General features: G+C 35.2%; 1 protein-coding gene across 4 annotated transcripts; it reads left to right on the plus strand.

Moving 5' to 3' along the window:
* The first annotated feature begins 3,298 nt into the window (after positions 1 to 3,298).
* LOC113708316 (uncharacterized) lies at positions 3,299 to 10,300 on the plus strand. Of its 4 annotated transcripts, none has more exons than XM_072049447.1 (12): positions 3,301 to 3,581; positions 3,714 to 4,211; positions 4,311 to 4,355; positions 4,483 to 4,590; positions 4,859 to 4,933; positions 5,032 to 5,094; positions 5,232 to 5,294; positions 5,409 to 5,480; positions 5,581 to 5,628; positions 5,736 to 6,647; positions 6,735 to 9,397; positions 9,488 to 10,300. In XM_072049447.1, the coding sequence occupies exons 2-12, from the start codon at positions 3,944 to 3,946 to the stop codon at positions 10,091 to 10,093; spliced, it is 4,923 nt and encodes a 1,640-aa protein (XP_071905548.1). In that variant the 5' UTR covers positions 3,301 to 3,581; positions 3,714 to 3,943; the 3' UTR covers positions 10,094 to 10,300. The 4 variants fall into 4 exon arrangements, with proteins under 4 accessions (XP_071905547.1, XP_071905546.1, XP_071905548.1 ...); XM_072049448.1 differs by lacking the exon at positions 9,488 to 10,300 and having other exon boundaries at positions 3,305 to 3,581; positions 6,735 to 9,136; positions 9,237 to 9,260; XM_072049445.1 differs by having other exon boundaries at positions 3,300 to 3,581; positions 6,735 to 10,300.
* The last annotated feature ends 2,754 nt before the right edge of the window (positions 10,301 to 13,054 follow it).

Below are 13,054 nucleotides of genomic sequence, written 5' to 3' on the forward strand. Positions count from 1 at the left end.
TCTGTTTTGTTTTTATTTTGTTATTATTTCCTTTCCATCGTCTGCCGGATCACATTCAACCCGTGCTGCTCTTCTTTTTCTGGCTGGTTGGCGTTCAACCTTCTTCTCGTTGACCAGTATAGGTACTACAAGTTTATTAATCAAAACTGACGGGTAAACGTATTTAAATTCAAGGCAAATGATAAATGTGCACCATCGAGGTAGCCTGACGCGCCACTGCCTCAGCGTTCTTTGGGTGACAATAATAATGCTCTTCCATTGTCATTGGGCTCTAGTCTCTCATGTGACAATTCACGAGTATCATCTGTGACAGTGTCCTCTCTAAAGAATCAGGGAAATCTGCAATTTAAGGATCAAAAGGAACTCTGGAATAGCCACAGCATGGTGCAGTGGTACAGCAAAAAGTAGACATTACAACAACGATAAATATTTATTGTTGTAGGCACTAAACTAATGACGTACAAAAACACGAGATTTTTTTTTCTTTATTGAAAATTGTATCCCGAACTCAATCTAATCCAGTCAAAGTCAAATTGGTCTATCTCTTTATCATGAATTGCTCTTTGCAGTCCATATTGTTTCCAATCGGTTCTAGTTCCATAATAATTTCTAATGAAACGCATCCGCCTATAATATGAACCAAAACCAAAAAAAAAAAAAAAAAAATCTTGAAATAAGTGGAGTTCAAGGTATGATGGGAAACTCAAAACTTAGCAGCCTGGTTTTGATTTATATGGTTGGTTGGTAAGGTCATTTTGTAGAGTTGCTGTTGTATTTGATTTCTTGTTTCTTTATTAGGTAATGCACATTTTACAGATGTGTCACACTTTTTTGTATTATTCCTTCCATTCCATTATTATTGTTATATTTTCACTTTATTGATGTTCCAAAATAAGAGCCATCATTTTAAATTTAACATATACTTTTCAATCTTAGCATCCGTGTACATAATAGAGCTATGCTGATCCATCAGTCCAGCTAGCATGCGATGTCTGTTTTCTGGCCGGGAACTCTCTTCATTGGCCATCTTAGCATCTCTTCCTGCCTTATCATATTCCATCCATTCCTCTACCGCTTTTTTGGACACTTGGTACCCCTCCTTCAGTGCTTGGTTAAAATACAACTCATTTCTTGCCTTCCAGATTTGCCAGAGGAAGTTAGCTGCGATTTCAACGTGTTTAATCCCATCATTCCTTGATCTAGCTTCCTGCATCTATTCCCACCATTTCCAAAAGTTCCTCTTATGAGCTTTGATGCCGTCCCATGAAATAGGAAAAGTTGCCCATGGCCACTCTCTTGCCCTGCACTAAAGCAAGGCATGTTCAATTGTTTCTTGTTCTTCTCCACAGCACTTGCATAGTGGATCCCCCTTGCCCGTCATTCTAAAGTTGTAGAGTTGCTTTTGTATTTGATTTCTTGTTTCTTGATTAGATATTGCACATCTTATCGATGTTTCACACTTTTTTTCACATTTGTCAAACTTTTTCCCAACCGCCCGAGACTCGATTGATTTACAAAAGAAGTAGTGCATTATTCCTTCTATTCTATTGTTATTATCATAGTTTCACTCTATTAATGTCCCAAAATAAGAGCCACCATTTCATATTTAACATATGCTTTCCAATCTTATTACCATTTGAAAAAGCAACTTTTTAAAATTCTAATACGATTCTATCTAGAGAATATATTTAAATTCAAAATATATATGTAAATTTATCAATGCCACATTATTTAAATATAATAATTATTATGTCTTCCCAAAAAGTTGAATTTCCAAAAACTGATTCTAATATTGGGACGGAGGGGAGGGTGTATTATATTTAGCACTAGAATGCTGGTGGAGGTCGTTTTCGCCCAAGTTGGGTTGCTCGAAATATCCATCCTTCAACTTGATCCATCCCACAGATACGCGCGGGTAAGATACAAAACCAAATTTGTGTAAAGCTAAGAAGCCAGCCATCACACGCTAACAAAATAGCGGCAAGCAGGATGAGCATGTCATAGACAAAAAAAAGCATATATAGGATAAATATCCTTACATATACATAAGAAGCACTTTGTCTTTCTACAGTGGTGCTTTTTTCAACCGCAACTCTGCTTCCACGGCTTGTACTTTCGGCTGTTGCTCTTTGCTTCAAACTCTTGTACATTCATTGAACTGGGCAATCAGCACGTACGAATTTGGATTGTTTTTTGTTCTGACGCTTTCAAGAAGCACTTTGTCTCTTTGCTTCGAAACTCTTGTACATTTATTGAAATGGGCATTCATCACGCGCGAAATAAGTTTCATTTTCATATGTCTGAATACTTCTTAAAAATATATTCTATCACAAATTTTTGAAAACACTGTCAAAAATAACTTATTGAAATGGGATTCATATATCTCTTTATATATATTTGTATATATTAATAAGTACATGGATAATTACAATTATACATTGCAATTATCTAAAAATTAGTTTCCATTTTTTTAAGTTTTAAAAAAATATTTGTAAACATATTCTACAAACTATTTTATTTTCAATACTTTCTAAAAACATTCTTATAATTTTTTTCAAAAACACTCTTAAAAGTAATTATTATTATTTTAGATTGAATTTATGTATACGTTTATATATTTGTGTATGTGAATAATAATCAATATATATATAATCTTTAATAAGTACATGGATAATTACAATTATAGATCACAATTATCTAAAAATTCGTTTGATTTTTTTTTTAATTTTAAAAAAATATTTTTAAACATATTTATGTCTGAATACTTCTTAAAAATATTCTATCAAAAATTTTTGAAAACACTGCCAAAAATAACTGATTTAAATGCGATTCATATATATTTTTATCTGTATATCAATACAATAAGTACATGGATAATTACAATTATACATTGCAATTATCTAAAAATTAGTTTCCATTTTTTTAAGTTTTAAAAAAATATTTGTAAACATATTCTACAAACTATTTTATTTTCAATACTTTCTAAAAACATTCTTATAATTTTTTTCAAAAACACTCTTAAAAGTAATTATTATTATTTTAGATTGAATTTATGTATACGTTTATATATTTGTCTATGTGAATAATAATCAATATATATATATATATCTTTAATCAATATATGAATAATAATCTTTAATCAATATAATAAGTATATAGTAGATGCATATAAATCAAATATAAGTACATAGATAAGTGTGATTGTAGATAAGTCCCACTTTTATATATGTTAAAAATGTACAAACACGTGTGCATGAAGAAGTACAACTTATGCAAATACATAGATAATTGTGATCTCACAGAAATAGATATGCATGATTTGAACTCAAATACTTTTTCAATTTTACGATGCAAACCCTGATATCTAGCTGCTTAATATCTATGCTATGAATCTGAAAAAGGACAGAAGGGACTTTTTATTATGACCTGATGCTAATCTTTACTTAGCTGTCGACCACTGCATTTTCTTCTGTACCAAATATACACATGGTCTTTATGCAACGTCTTTTATATGGTTTGCTTTCCAGATTGTATGAGAATCTCCTAAGCAATTCTCTTCAACTAAATACCTCAAACACCAGGTACTGCAATGTTAGTTGTATCACAAATTTTTTTTTAGTATCTTCTGATATCATTCTGATGTTTTGTTCTACTCATTTCCTTATTGATAGATAAAAAGATCTATGTTTAGTGACTTCAGATTTTTTTTTTAGCTTGCGACAGGTCTGCTTCAGAACTCTGTGCCTTGACTACCGATGGAGGTATTCGTTCACTAGCTCCTTTAACATACTCTTAAGTTTATTCAGTTTATTCAAAGTATTTTGTAACCACTTTTGTAGTTTCTGCTCTGGTATGGTTTACTTATTTCATGCAACGAACTATGCTCTCTTCCCTGCATGCTTATATGGACAATAAAAATCAGTTGCATTAACTAACAAGCATCATGAATTCCTCTGAGTTATATGCACAAAATCATGATCTCAAAATTCGTGAGAAAAAAAATGAGCGAAATAAAAAAAACAGAGAAAAATTTGCTGGTCTTTCTGTCGAACAAAAGGAAGCTCATCGAAGAAAAAATAGAGAAGCGTATCACAGAAGAAAGATGAGCAAACTGTTGTCCAAGACGCTTGATCCACAATCTGTACAACCTACCAAACAGTGCAACATCAAACCATTTGTCAGACCATCCAATACCAATAATGATAATAATGGTACGTATATACTCCAGGACAAAGCTTACAAACATTTTTAGTTTGTAGTTTTTGTGACTAAAAATATGAAACCATGGAAATATTTATTACTATACACAGGAGTGCTGATGCCACAGTTAATTCAGCAGCATCTTCATGACACAGGTATGTATTTTGAGCTTTAGCCACCTATTTTTCTCATATTATTGCATTCCTATTCATTTTTTATCTCCTAAACATTCCATTTCTGTTGTTATACTTATATTGACGTTTAAAGCATCAAAAATTGCAGTTGGAATATATAATAAAAGTACGCTTCCTCGAACATCTGATAGAAATGCCACTGGAACTCTTACTTCTAACCTTCAATTACCTGGCTCCAAGAATCAGACTAACACTGGTAAACTTCAACAAAATACCCCTCTGCATCAATATCACAGTAACAATGTTTTCCATATTTTGTATTTTTTTCATTACTCTTAGCTTTACAAATGCATCATACTGGTTTCTCCACACTTAAGCTTGAAAATATCCTGTTTCTCTTCCACATGATACACATACAAATTGTTATTTGCATTTACAAATTGTTCTTGATACCCAAAACTATTATAATAATATGTTTCTTGTTTTTTAATATGATCATCTATTTACTTTTTTCTATGCCACAGATGATCGATTCTGTGTATCCTACCCTGGATCAAAGCTCAAAAGTAGTCTCTTCTGCTTTTCTACTTATGAAGAAGGTATTCATTTCTATCATTTTCATGTAAATATAATTGGTTCTATAACAATTCTTATTTCAGCTACATAACTGTGCTTTTCTCAATTTTCTAAAACTTAGGTAATTCTTCAGCCACCAACCATAAGCATATATGCTCAGATAGTGCCCCACCGCATGACAAAGGTCTGAAACTACTGCAAATAACTTGTTCTTTAATTCTTTCAAATTACTTTCAGCACAAAAATATACTGTTCAATATATGATGCTTTACCATGTTCATCTCACTCTTCCACTATCATTTATTTGCATTGCGTCGACAGCTGAATCTTTCATGTGTATGAACTGCTTCAAATTTCTTCCCCAAAACATAGAAGATGCTTCAGGTACTCTGCACTGCTACAACTTTAGATCTACAAGATTCTACTGATCCGTATTCAACTTCTACATACATTTCTTTTCTTTATAATACCATTGATTGCGCAACTTTGGCTTTCTAGAATTGTTAGCATTTGCAACAGAATATCAAATGAGCCAACAATGCTTAAAATCTATTGCTAAAACACATAAAGGTACAGATACAACCTCGGTTATTAATTTTCATTATCTAATGAGCATCAGATTAAACCTCTGTATATTAGAGTTAATTACGTTCTGTTAATATCCACACAGGCAACAAACGTTCAAGGTCAGGAAAAACTCAGAAATCTCACACCAGAGGTACAAAAACAAAAACTCTTATGAATGTAACATGATATACATTCAAAACTTTTTTGTCATTCTTTTTTTTGTATTCAACAATTACTATCACATTCATTGTACTGTAGGTGAAAAAGTTCCAGATGGAATTGAAGCACTGAAATGCATCAGCAGTGAACCAGACATACTGGCTCCCAAACCAGATTGCAGCTATTGCGAAGCAAAAAAACTTTATTCTGAAACACCAAATTTCTGCTGTTCTGCTGGTCAGATAGTTCTCCAAGAGAACAAACTTCAAGATATTCTGATAGAACTATATACTGGTCATTCTGCTGAAGCTCTTTCTTTCAGAACATATGTCAGAACATATAATAATATGTTTGCCTTCACTTCTTTCGGAGTACATTATGACAGATCCCTATGCAGAAGAACTAATGGTATCTACACATTCAAAGTCCAGGGACAAACCTATCACTTCATCAAGGATCTTATTCCACATGAGTGCAGGACTGTTTATTTGCAGCTATATTTTCATGATACAGAGCATGAGTTAGAAAACAGACTGGCTACATCAGAGAACCTAACAGAAAGTGCAGTGAAAAAAATTATGCATGTCATGGAATCGAATCCATATGCCTCTTTTCTCCGAAGCTTAAAAAATGTTCCGAATCTCGACTCATATCAAATCGTCTTAAAGTCTCATTCAGAAAATGACCAGAGGGTTTGGAATCAACCAACTGCATCTCAAATTGCAGCCTTGTGGGTAGAGGGCCAAGAATCTGGAGAAGGATACAAAAGGCATATCCAAATCTATACTAAAGAAGGCAAGGATCATCTGGTGCACTACTATTATGGATGCTATGATCCATTGCAGTATCCGCTGCTGTTTCCATTTGGAGAGACAGGATGGCATCCTGGTATAAAAAGAACAGCACCACATAATCCAAACAAAAGGAAAAGATACAACAGAACAGCCAACTGCACTCTTGCTTCTACTGATTGCAAATCTGCAGAAGAACTAATAGCAGCTGAACACCAAGGTATAGCAAAGATTATACTCAATAATTATATTCCTCACTATACAGTTACTATATCATTAGATTGATATTGAATAACATGTTCTACAGCTTCTCACAATCCTGAAAACAATAAAGAGTTTGTATCTATGCGTGAGTATTACGCATACAAGTTGCAGATGCGAGAAAAATACACTCCAGGCATACTCAATACCGGCCGACTACTTCAACAATATGTCATCGATATGTACATCAAGATAGAATCTCAGAGACTTGATTATTACAGAAGCCGCCAACAGTTAATAAGAAGAGAGGAACTTCAAGGCATAATGGACAGTGTCATCTCAGGACATTGCCAAGGATCCAAAATAGGTCAGCGAGTTATTCTTCCAGCATCATTCATAGGTGGTCCTCGTGACATGAGAAGAAGATATGTTGATGCTATGGCTCTTGTGCAAAAATTCGGCAAACCAGATTTATTTATCACTATGACGTGCAATCCTTCATGGCCTGAGGTGAAAAAACACATGCTACCTACTGATGAAGGTCATAACAGACCAGACTTACTCGCTCGAGTTTTCCATGCTAAGCTTGATCTTTTGAAGGACCAACTCTTCAAGAAACAAATATTTGGAGCAGTAGCAGCTTATACCTATGTTGTTGAGTTTCAAAAACGTGGTCTACCGCATACTCATTTCCTCATAATCTTAGAGGCAGCTTCAAAACTTTATTCCACGGAATCCTATGATAAAATCGTGAGTGCAGAAATTCCAGATATAACAGCAAATCAACATTTATTCAGAATGGTTCGAAAGCACATGATCCACGGTCCTTGCGGAGCACAAAATCCAGATAATGTTTGTATGCAAGGAAATCAGAAGAAAAGATGCAGAAATAATTACCCAAAATCATTTGCTCAGACAACCTTTCATGGAAAGAATGCGTATCCTACTTATCGAAGGAGAAATGATGGACAGAAAATAACTGTTCGTGGCCATCAGCTTGATAACAGATGGATAGTTCCACACAACAGATACTTATTGGCAAAATTTGATTGCCACATAAATGTCGAAATCTGTTCCACTGTGAAAGCTGTCAAATATATATACAAATATATATACAAGGGTCATGATAGGATTCATTTCAGAGTAAACTCAGATGCTCCTGCTCAAGACAATAATAGCTCCCAACCTCTTCCAATCGATGAAATAAAGGACTTCCAATCAGCTCGATGGGTGTGTGCAGTTGAAGCAATTTGGAGAGTGTACAGATTTAACCTCAGTGAGATCCACCCTTCTGTAATTCATCTCCAGCTCCATCTACAAAACTGTCAGTCCATGAGTTTCACACCTGATCAAGACCTACGAGATGTAATCAGCAACAAGTATACAAAAAGAACTATGTTAACTGAATTCTTTTACATGAATTCTGTGGATGAGTTAGCTCAGGATCTTAAGTGCACATACAAAGAATTCCCAGAGCACTTCGTTTGGTACCCCGGAAGAAAAAAATGGGAACCTAGAAAGCAAAAGGACTGTATTGGCAGAATTGTCACAGCAGGTATAAAAGAAGGAGAACGTTATTTTCTTCGACTACTTCTAACACATGTGAAAGGCCCCAAATCATTTGAAGACCTCAAGACAGTGAATGGAACATACGTAAACACATTCCGTGAAGCAGCAATTCTCAGAGGATACTTTGAATCAGATACATCGCAAGAAGAATGCCTCGAAGAAGCCAGTTCATATCAAATGCCATACATATTGAGAAGGCTGTTTGCAACTTTGCTGGTACACTTTCCTCCATTAAATGCTAGAAAGCTATGGGAGAAATTTGAACATTGTCTATCAGAAGATTTCATAAAAATACCAGATATATCAACTGATGAAACACGATACAAGGTTCTAGAACAGATAAACAATTTTCTTGAATCTATGGGAAGAGATATTAACTCATATGCCCTGGTTCCATATCCTTTAAATTTTAATGATCTCAACAAGAGCACGAGGGACACAATAGCAGAGACAAGAATCACTGTGCTAGAGTCTGATCTGCAAAAAATTGATCTATTAAACAATGATCAGAAAACTGCCTTTGATATAATCACTCATGCAGTCTTCCAAAAGAAACATGGATGCTTTTTTGTTGATGGTCCAGGTGGAACCGGAAAAACTTTCCTTTATCGAGCATTATTAGCTGAGGCAAGATCCAAAGGATTCATTGCGCTGGCTACAGCATCATGCGGAGTAGCAGCTTCAATATTGCCCGGTGGGAGAACAGCTCACTCAAGATTTAACATACCATTAGATACAACAAAAAATAAGAATTGCAGAATCAGCAAGCAAAGTTCGTCGGCAGAACTTCTGCAAAAAGCCAGTCTTATAATTTGGGATGAAGCTCCGATGATAAATAAAGGTTCAATAGAAGCTGTTGATAGATTACTCCAGGATCTAATGGACTCAAACGCCTTATTTGGATCTAAAGTGATCGTTTTCGGAGGAGATTTTCGACAGGTATTACCAGTTGTTCCTAAAGGAACAAAATCAGAATTCATTGATGCCAGCATAGTCAACTCATATATATGGCCACACCTTCATAAGCTTCAACTTACAGAAAACATGAGAGCAAGGGATGATCCAGAATTCATTGAATATTTGCTTCGTGTTGGAAATGGAACAGAGCCTACTGTCAACAACGACTGCATACAAATACCTCCATCAATGCTGATAAGATATACAAATGATGAAGATTCAATCAAACAGTTGACTACCACGGTATTCCCAGATTTGTCAATATTCTCTCATCATGATTTCTCAGCTGTAAATCGTGCTATACTCACAACAAAAAATGAGTTTGTTGATCAGATTAATCAGCAGCTCATACACGATATGCCTGGTTGCATTCAAGAATACATTAGCCGAGACAAATGTATTGAAGATTCTGACCAAACAATCATGGAGGACTTCATAAATGCCCTAACACCAAATGGATTTCCACCTCACAAATTGATTCTCAAGCCAAACACTCCAATTATGCTCCTCAGAAATATTGATCCGCCCCAAGGACTATGCAATGGAACAAGGCTCATCTGCAAATCCTTAAAGTCCAATGTCATATATGCTACAATAAGTTGTGGAGAATTCACTGGCAAGGAAGTCTTCCTTCACAGAATCTGCTTCAGAATAGAAAATGATCCAGAGTCGCCAGTATCTTTTGAAAGAATACAATTTCCTATTCGACCATGCTTCGCTATGACTATCAATAAAGCTCAAGGGCAGACTCTAGATTTTGTGGGAATATATTTACGTGAACCAGTTTTTTCACACGGCCAGTTATATGTAGCAATGTCAAGAGCTAAGAACAAGAGTTCAATAAAAATTCTGATCAAACCAGCTATATTTAGCACTGGAGAAGACTCAATAACACATAATGTAGTATATAGAGAAGTATTAGATTTGGCAAATGAATAACTTTCTTATCTATTCATGCGCATATGGTTCTATAGCATACATTAAGAATTCTGTTCTCATATTTCTGCTCAGAAACTACCCATTACTTGCTCTTCTGAATTACAGGATGACAGAAAAGTGATAGGTTTTGCTGAAATCGTTCCCGGACTTCAATACTGGACAACGATAGCCCAAGTCCTTGACAAGCAGAAACCTCTACTATCAAAAGCAGGAAATCGTTATCAGAAGCTTACTCTGATTGATAACCAGGTAAACACATGAATAAATTCTGTCACAGAATTATTATATCTCACTGTACACTTTCGCATTCTAATCAAAACCAAATTTCATGTATAGGGAATTACAGTGGAAGCTATGATATACAAGTCAGATATAGAATTCTTCCGCAACCACTTCAACTTGTACAAACGTTACATGATATCCAATGCAAGAGTTGAATACACTCCGCTGGAATACCGTGCACATGAAAATCAATGCACCTGGTATATTGACAACTCTACCATTGTCCAAGCAATCGATGAAGCAAGCCCTCCAGAAATTCCCTCTGTTTTCACATTCACACCTTTCAGAAGATTCTATCAACATATTGATGACACTTCAGACATAGGTAATGCACAGGAGTTAAATTCAGCTTTATAATACTCAATACATGACTATTTAGTTTACCTCTAATAAATGACAAAAACAGATACCCTTGGCATTGTTGCACAAGTTCATCCACGAAATCACAGAGGCCCTACCCCAACCAGAGAAATTGTCATCATAGATAACAGGTAACTTGCATGATTTATCAACCAATGGCTTTGCACAGAACACAATCTTCATTTTAATCCATATACAATAATGCGACATAAATATCTAACCAACTATATTGCAGCTTCATGCCAGTCATCCTAACTTTGTGGGGTGAGCATGAAACAGATGAAGGGCAGACTATTGCAAATATCATTCAATCAATGCCACTCATTGTCGCACTTCGAGTGAAGGTCTCATCCTATCACAGTAAGTAAATCTCAAAATATTAGAACTAAATCTTTTATACAATCCATCATCTTTTAATACACATAATGCTCCAGCTCTGAATCTATCAACAAAGTTTGGCTCAAGTATTTTGGTGAACCCTCCTATACAACAAGGTGCCTCACTGAAACAATGGTAACCACTTGCTCTCATACAAACCCACCAACTATTGTCATACAAATATCTTTAAAATAGTTTAATAGCTAATCATCACCATCTGCTTATAAGGGCTGTGGAAAACAAGTCACAAATTACTGAGCTCATTGCACAAAAGGCATACTGTGATCGAGCAAAACTCCTACCACAACCCTCAGAAGATGAGCTCTGCACAATCGCAGACTTCCTCAAATTCCCAACGGTAAGATTCTACAACTCTAACGTCCATACTTCTCTACTGCTCATATCTGCCACAGAATCAAGCAGCTGATAATGTATTTTGTTCTCAGAAAAAAGCTTACTGGATTCAAGGAACTCCACGATTTCTCGACAGAAGCCAGCACCTATGGTATAATGCATGCTCAAACTGTCACAAATCATTCAGAGCAAAACCACTCTGGAAAATTGTCTGCACCTCCTGCAACAAGCAAGTGAATGTCGTTCCAAGGTAACTAACAAAACAACAATATCATAAATTATTCCACCACACATCACTGCACTAATATCTAATCCCAATTGCAGATGTAGATTAACCATAGAGCTGGCTGACTACTCTGGAATGCTCACACTTGATCTATATGACAATGATGCAGAGCAACTATTGCCCTTCACTCTGCTTGAAATTCAAGAACTTGAAGACAAGGTTAGTATATCGCCAGCACTAAAATTTATTAACCACCAGTTATATAAGAACTGCAACACATTGTATCAACTAATACTCAAATATCAATATTACAGCACCAACTCAACTACATTGCTATTGAACAAGCTATTGAAAACACCATTCTCACTTGCTTTGTGAAAAAAATGATGGGAAACCGTGGATCCGGGGACACAGAAAAATACACAGCCATAATAGTGCACAAAGCAAATGCTCCAGAAATCATATCAAAGATTCCTACAACCCCAGCATCGATTGCTACTTCCTCCACATGCGCTTCCTCGACTCCAGGACCATCAACTGCAGAAGCTGTCCCAAAACACTCAACTTTTGACAGTGAGTTATTCACAGCTCTCAAAATTACAGAAAGTCCAACTAAGAGACAACGCACTGACGTGACTGATATGGAGCAGTAGAATGTAATATCCTTACTTAAACTTTTGATACACCTTTTGAACATCTGATCATTAGCAATCTCCAATATTGTATATAACGCTGATGCAGCTAGATAGCTAAAGATCTGAACTAGATCATTCGCTCAGCTTGCCTACGCTTTTGAATATTATGTATATCACAAAAAACTGTAGGCTATGCTTTTTGAAGAGCAACTCTGTAAATTACATCGATGCTATGTTCATAAAATGTACTTCTATCCAGGCTACATGCCATAGCTTCACAAAATCCCCTTCTGTGCAGGCTACTATTTTTTTTTTCTCATCTCTCCCATTTAAATTCCTAAGTATGTCTTGTATATTTTTCTCCTACTGTTTTTTCGTGCCGTAAGTTTATTCATAAAACCATTTGACTGCAGGAAACAACAACTGTTTATTAATTTGAACATATATTTTTTAGTTTGAGTACCGAGTTCGAACAAAGAACTTCAGAACATGAACATATGATTTCTATCAGCATCAGGAATATTTTACCCCAATTCCTTCAGTTTTTTCATCCCGTAAGTTTATTCATAAAACCATTTGACTGCAGGAAACAACAACTGTTTATTAATTTGAACATATATTTTTTAGTTTGAGTACTGAGTTCGAACAAAGAACTTCAGAACATGAACATATGATTTCTATCAGCATCAGGAATATTTTACCCCAATTCCTTCAGTTTCTTCTTTA

The sequence above is a fragment of the Coffea arabica genome, chromosome 5e (assembly GCF_036785885.1).
Source record: "Coffea arabica cultivar ET-39 chromosome 5e, Coffea Arabica ET-39 HiFi, whole genome shotgun sequence".
NCBI classification, from domain to species: domain Eukaryota; kingdom Viridiplantae; phylum Streptophyta; class Magnoliopsida; order Gentianales; family Rubiaceae; genus Coffea; species Coffea arabica.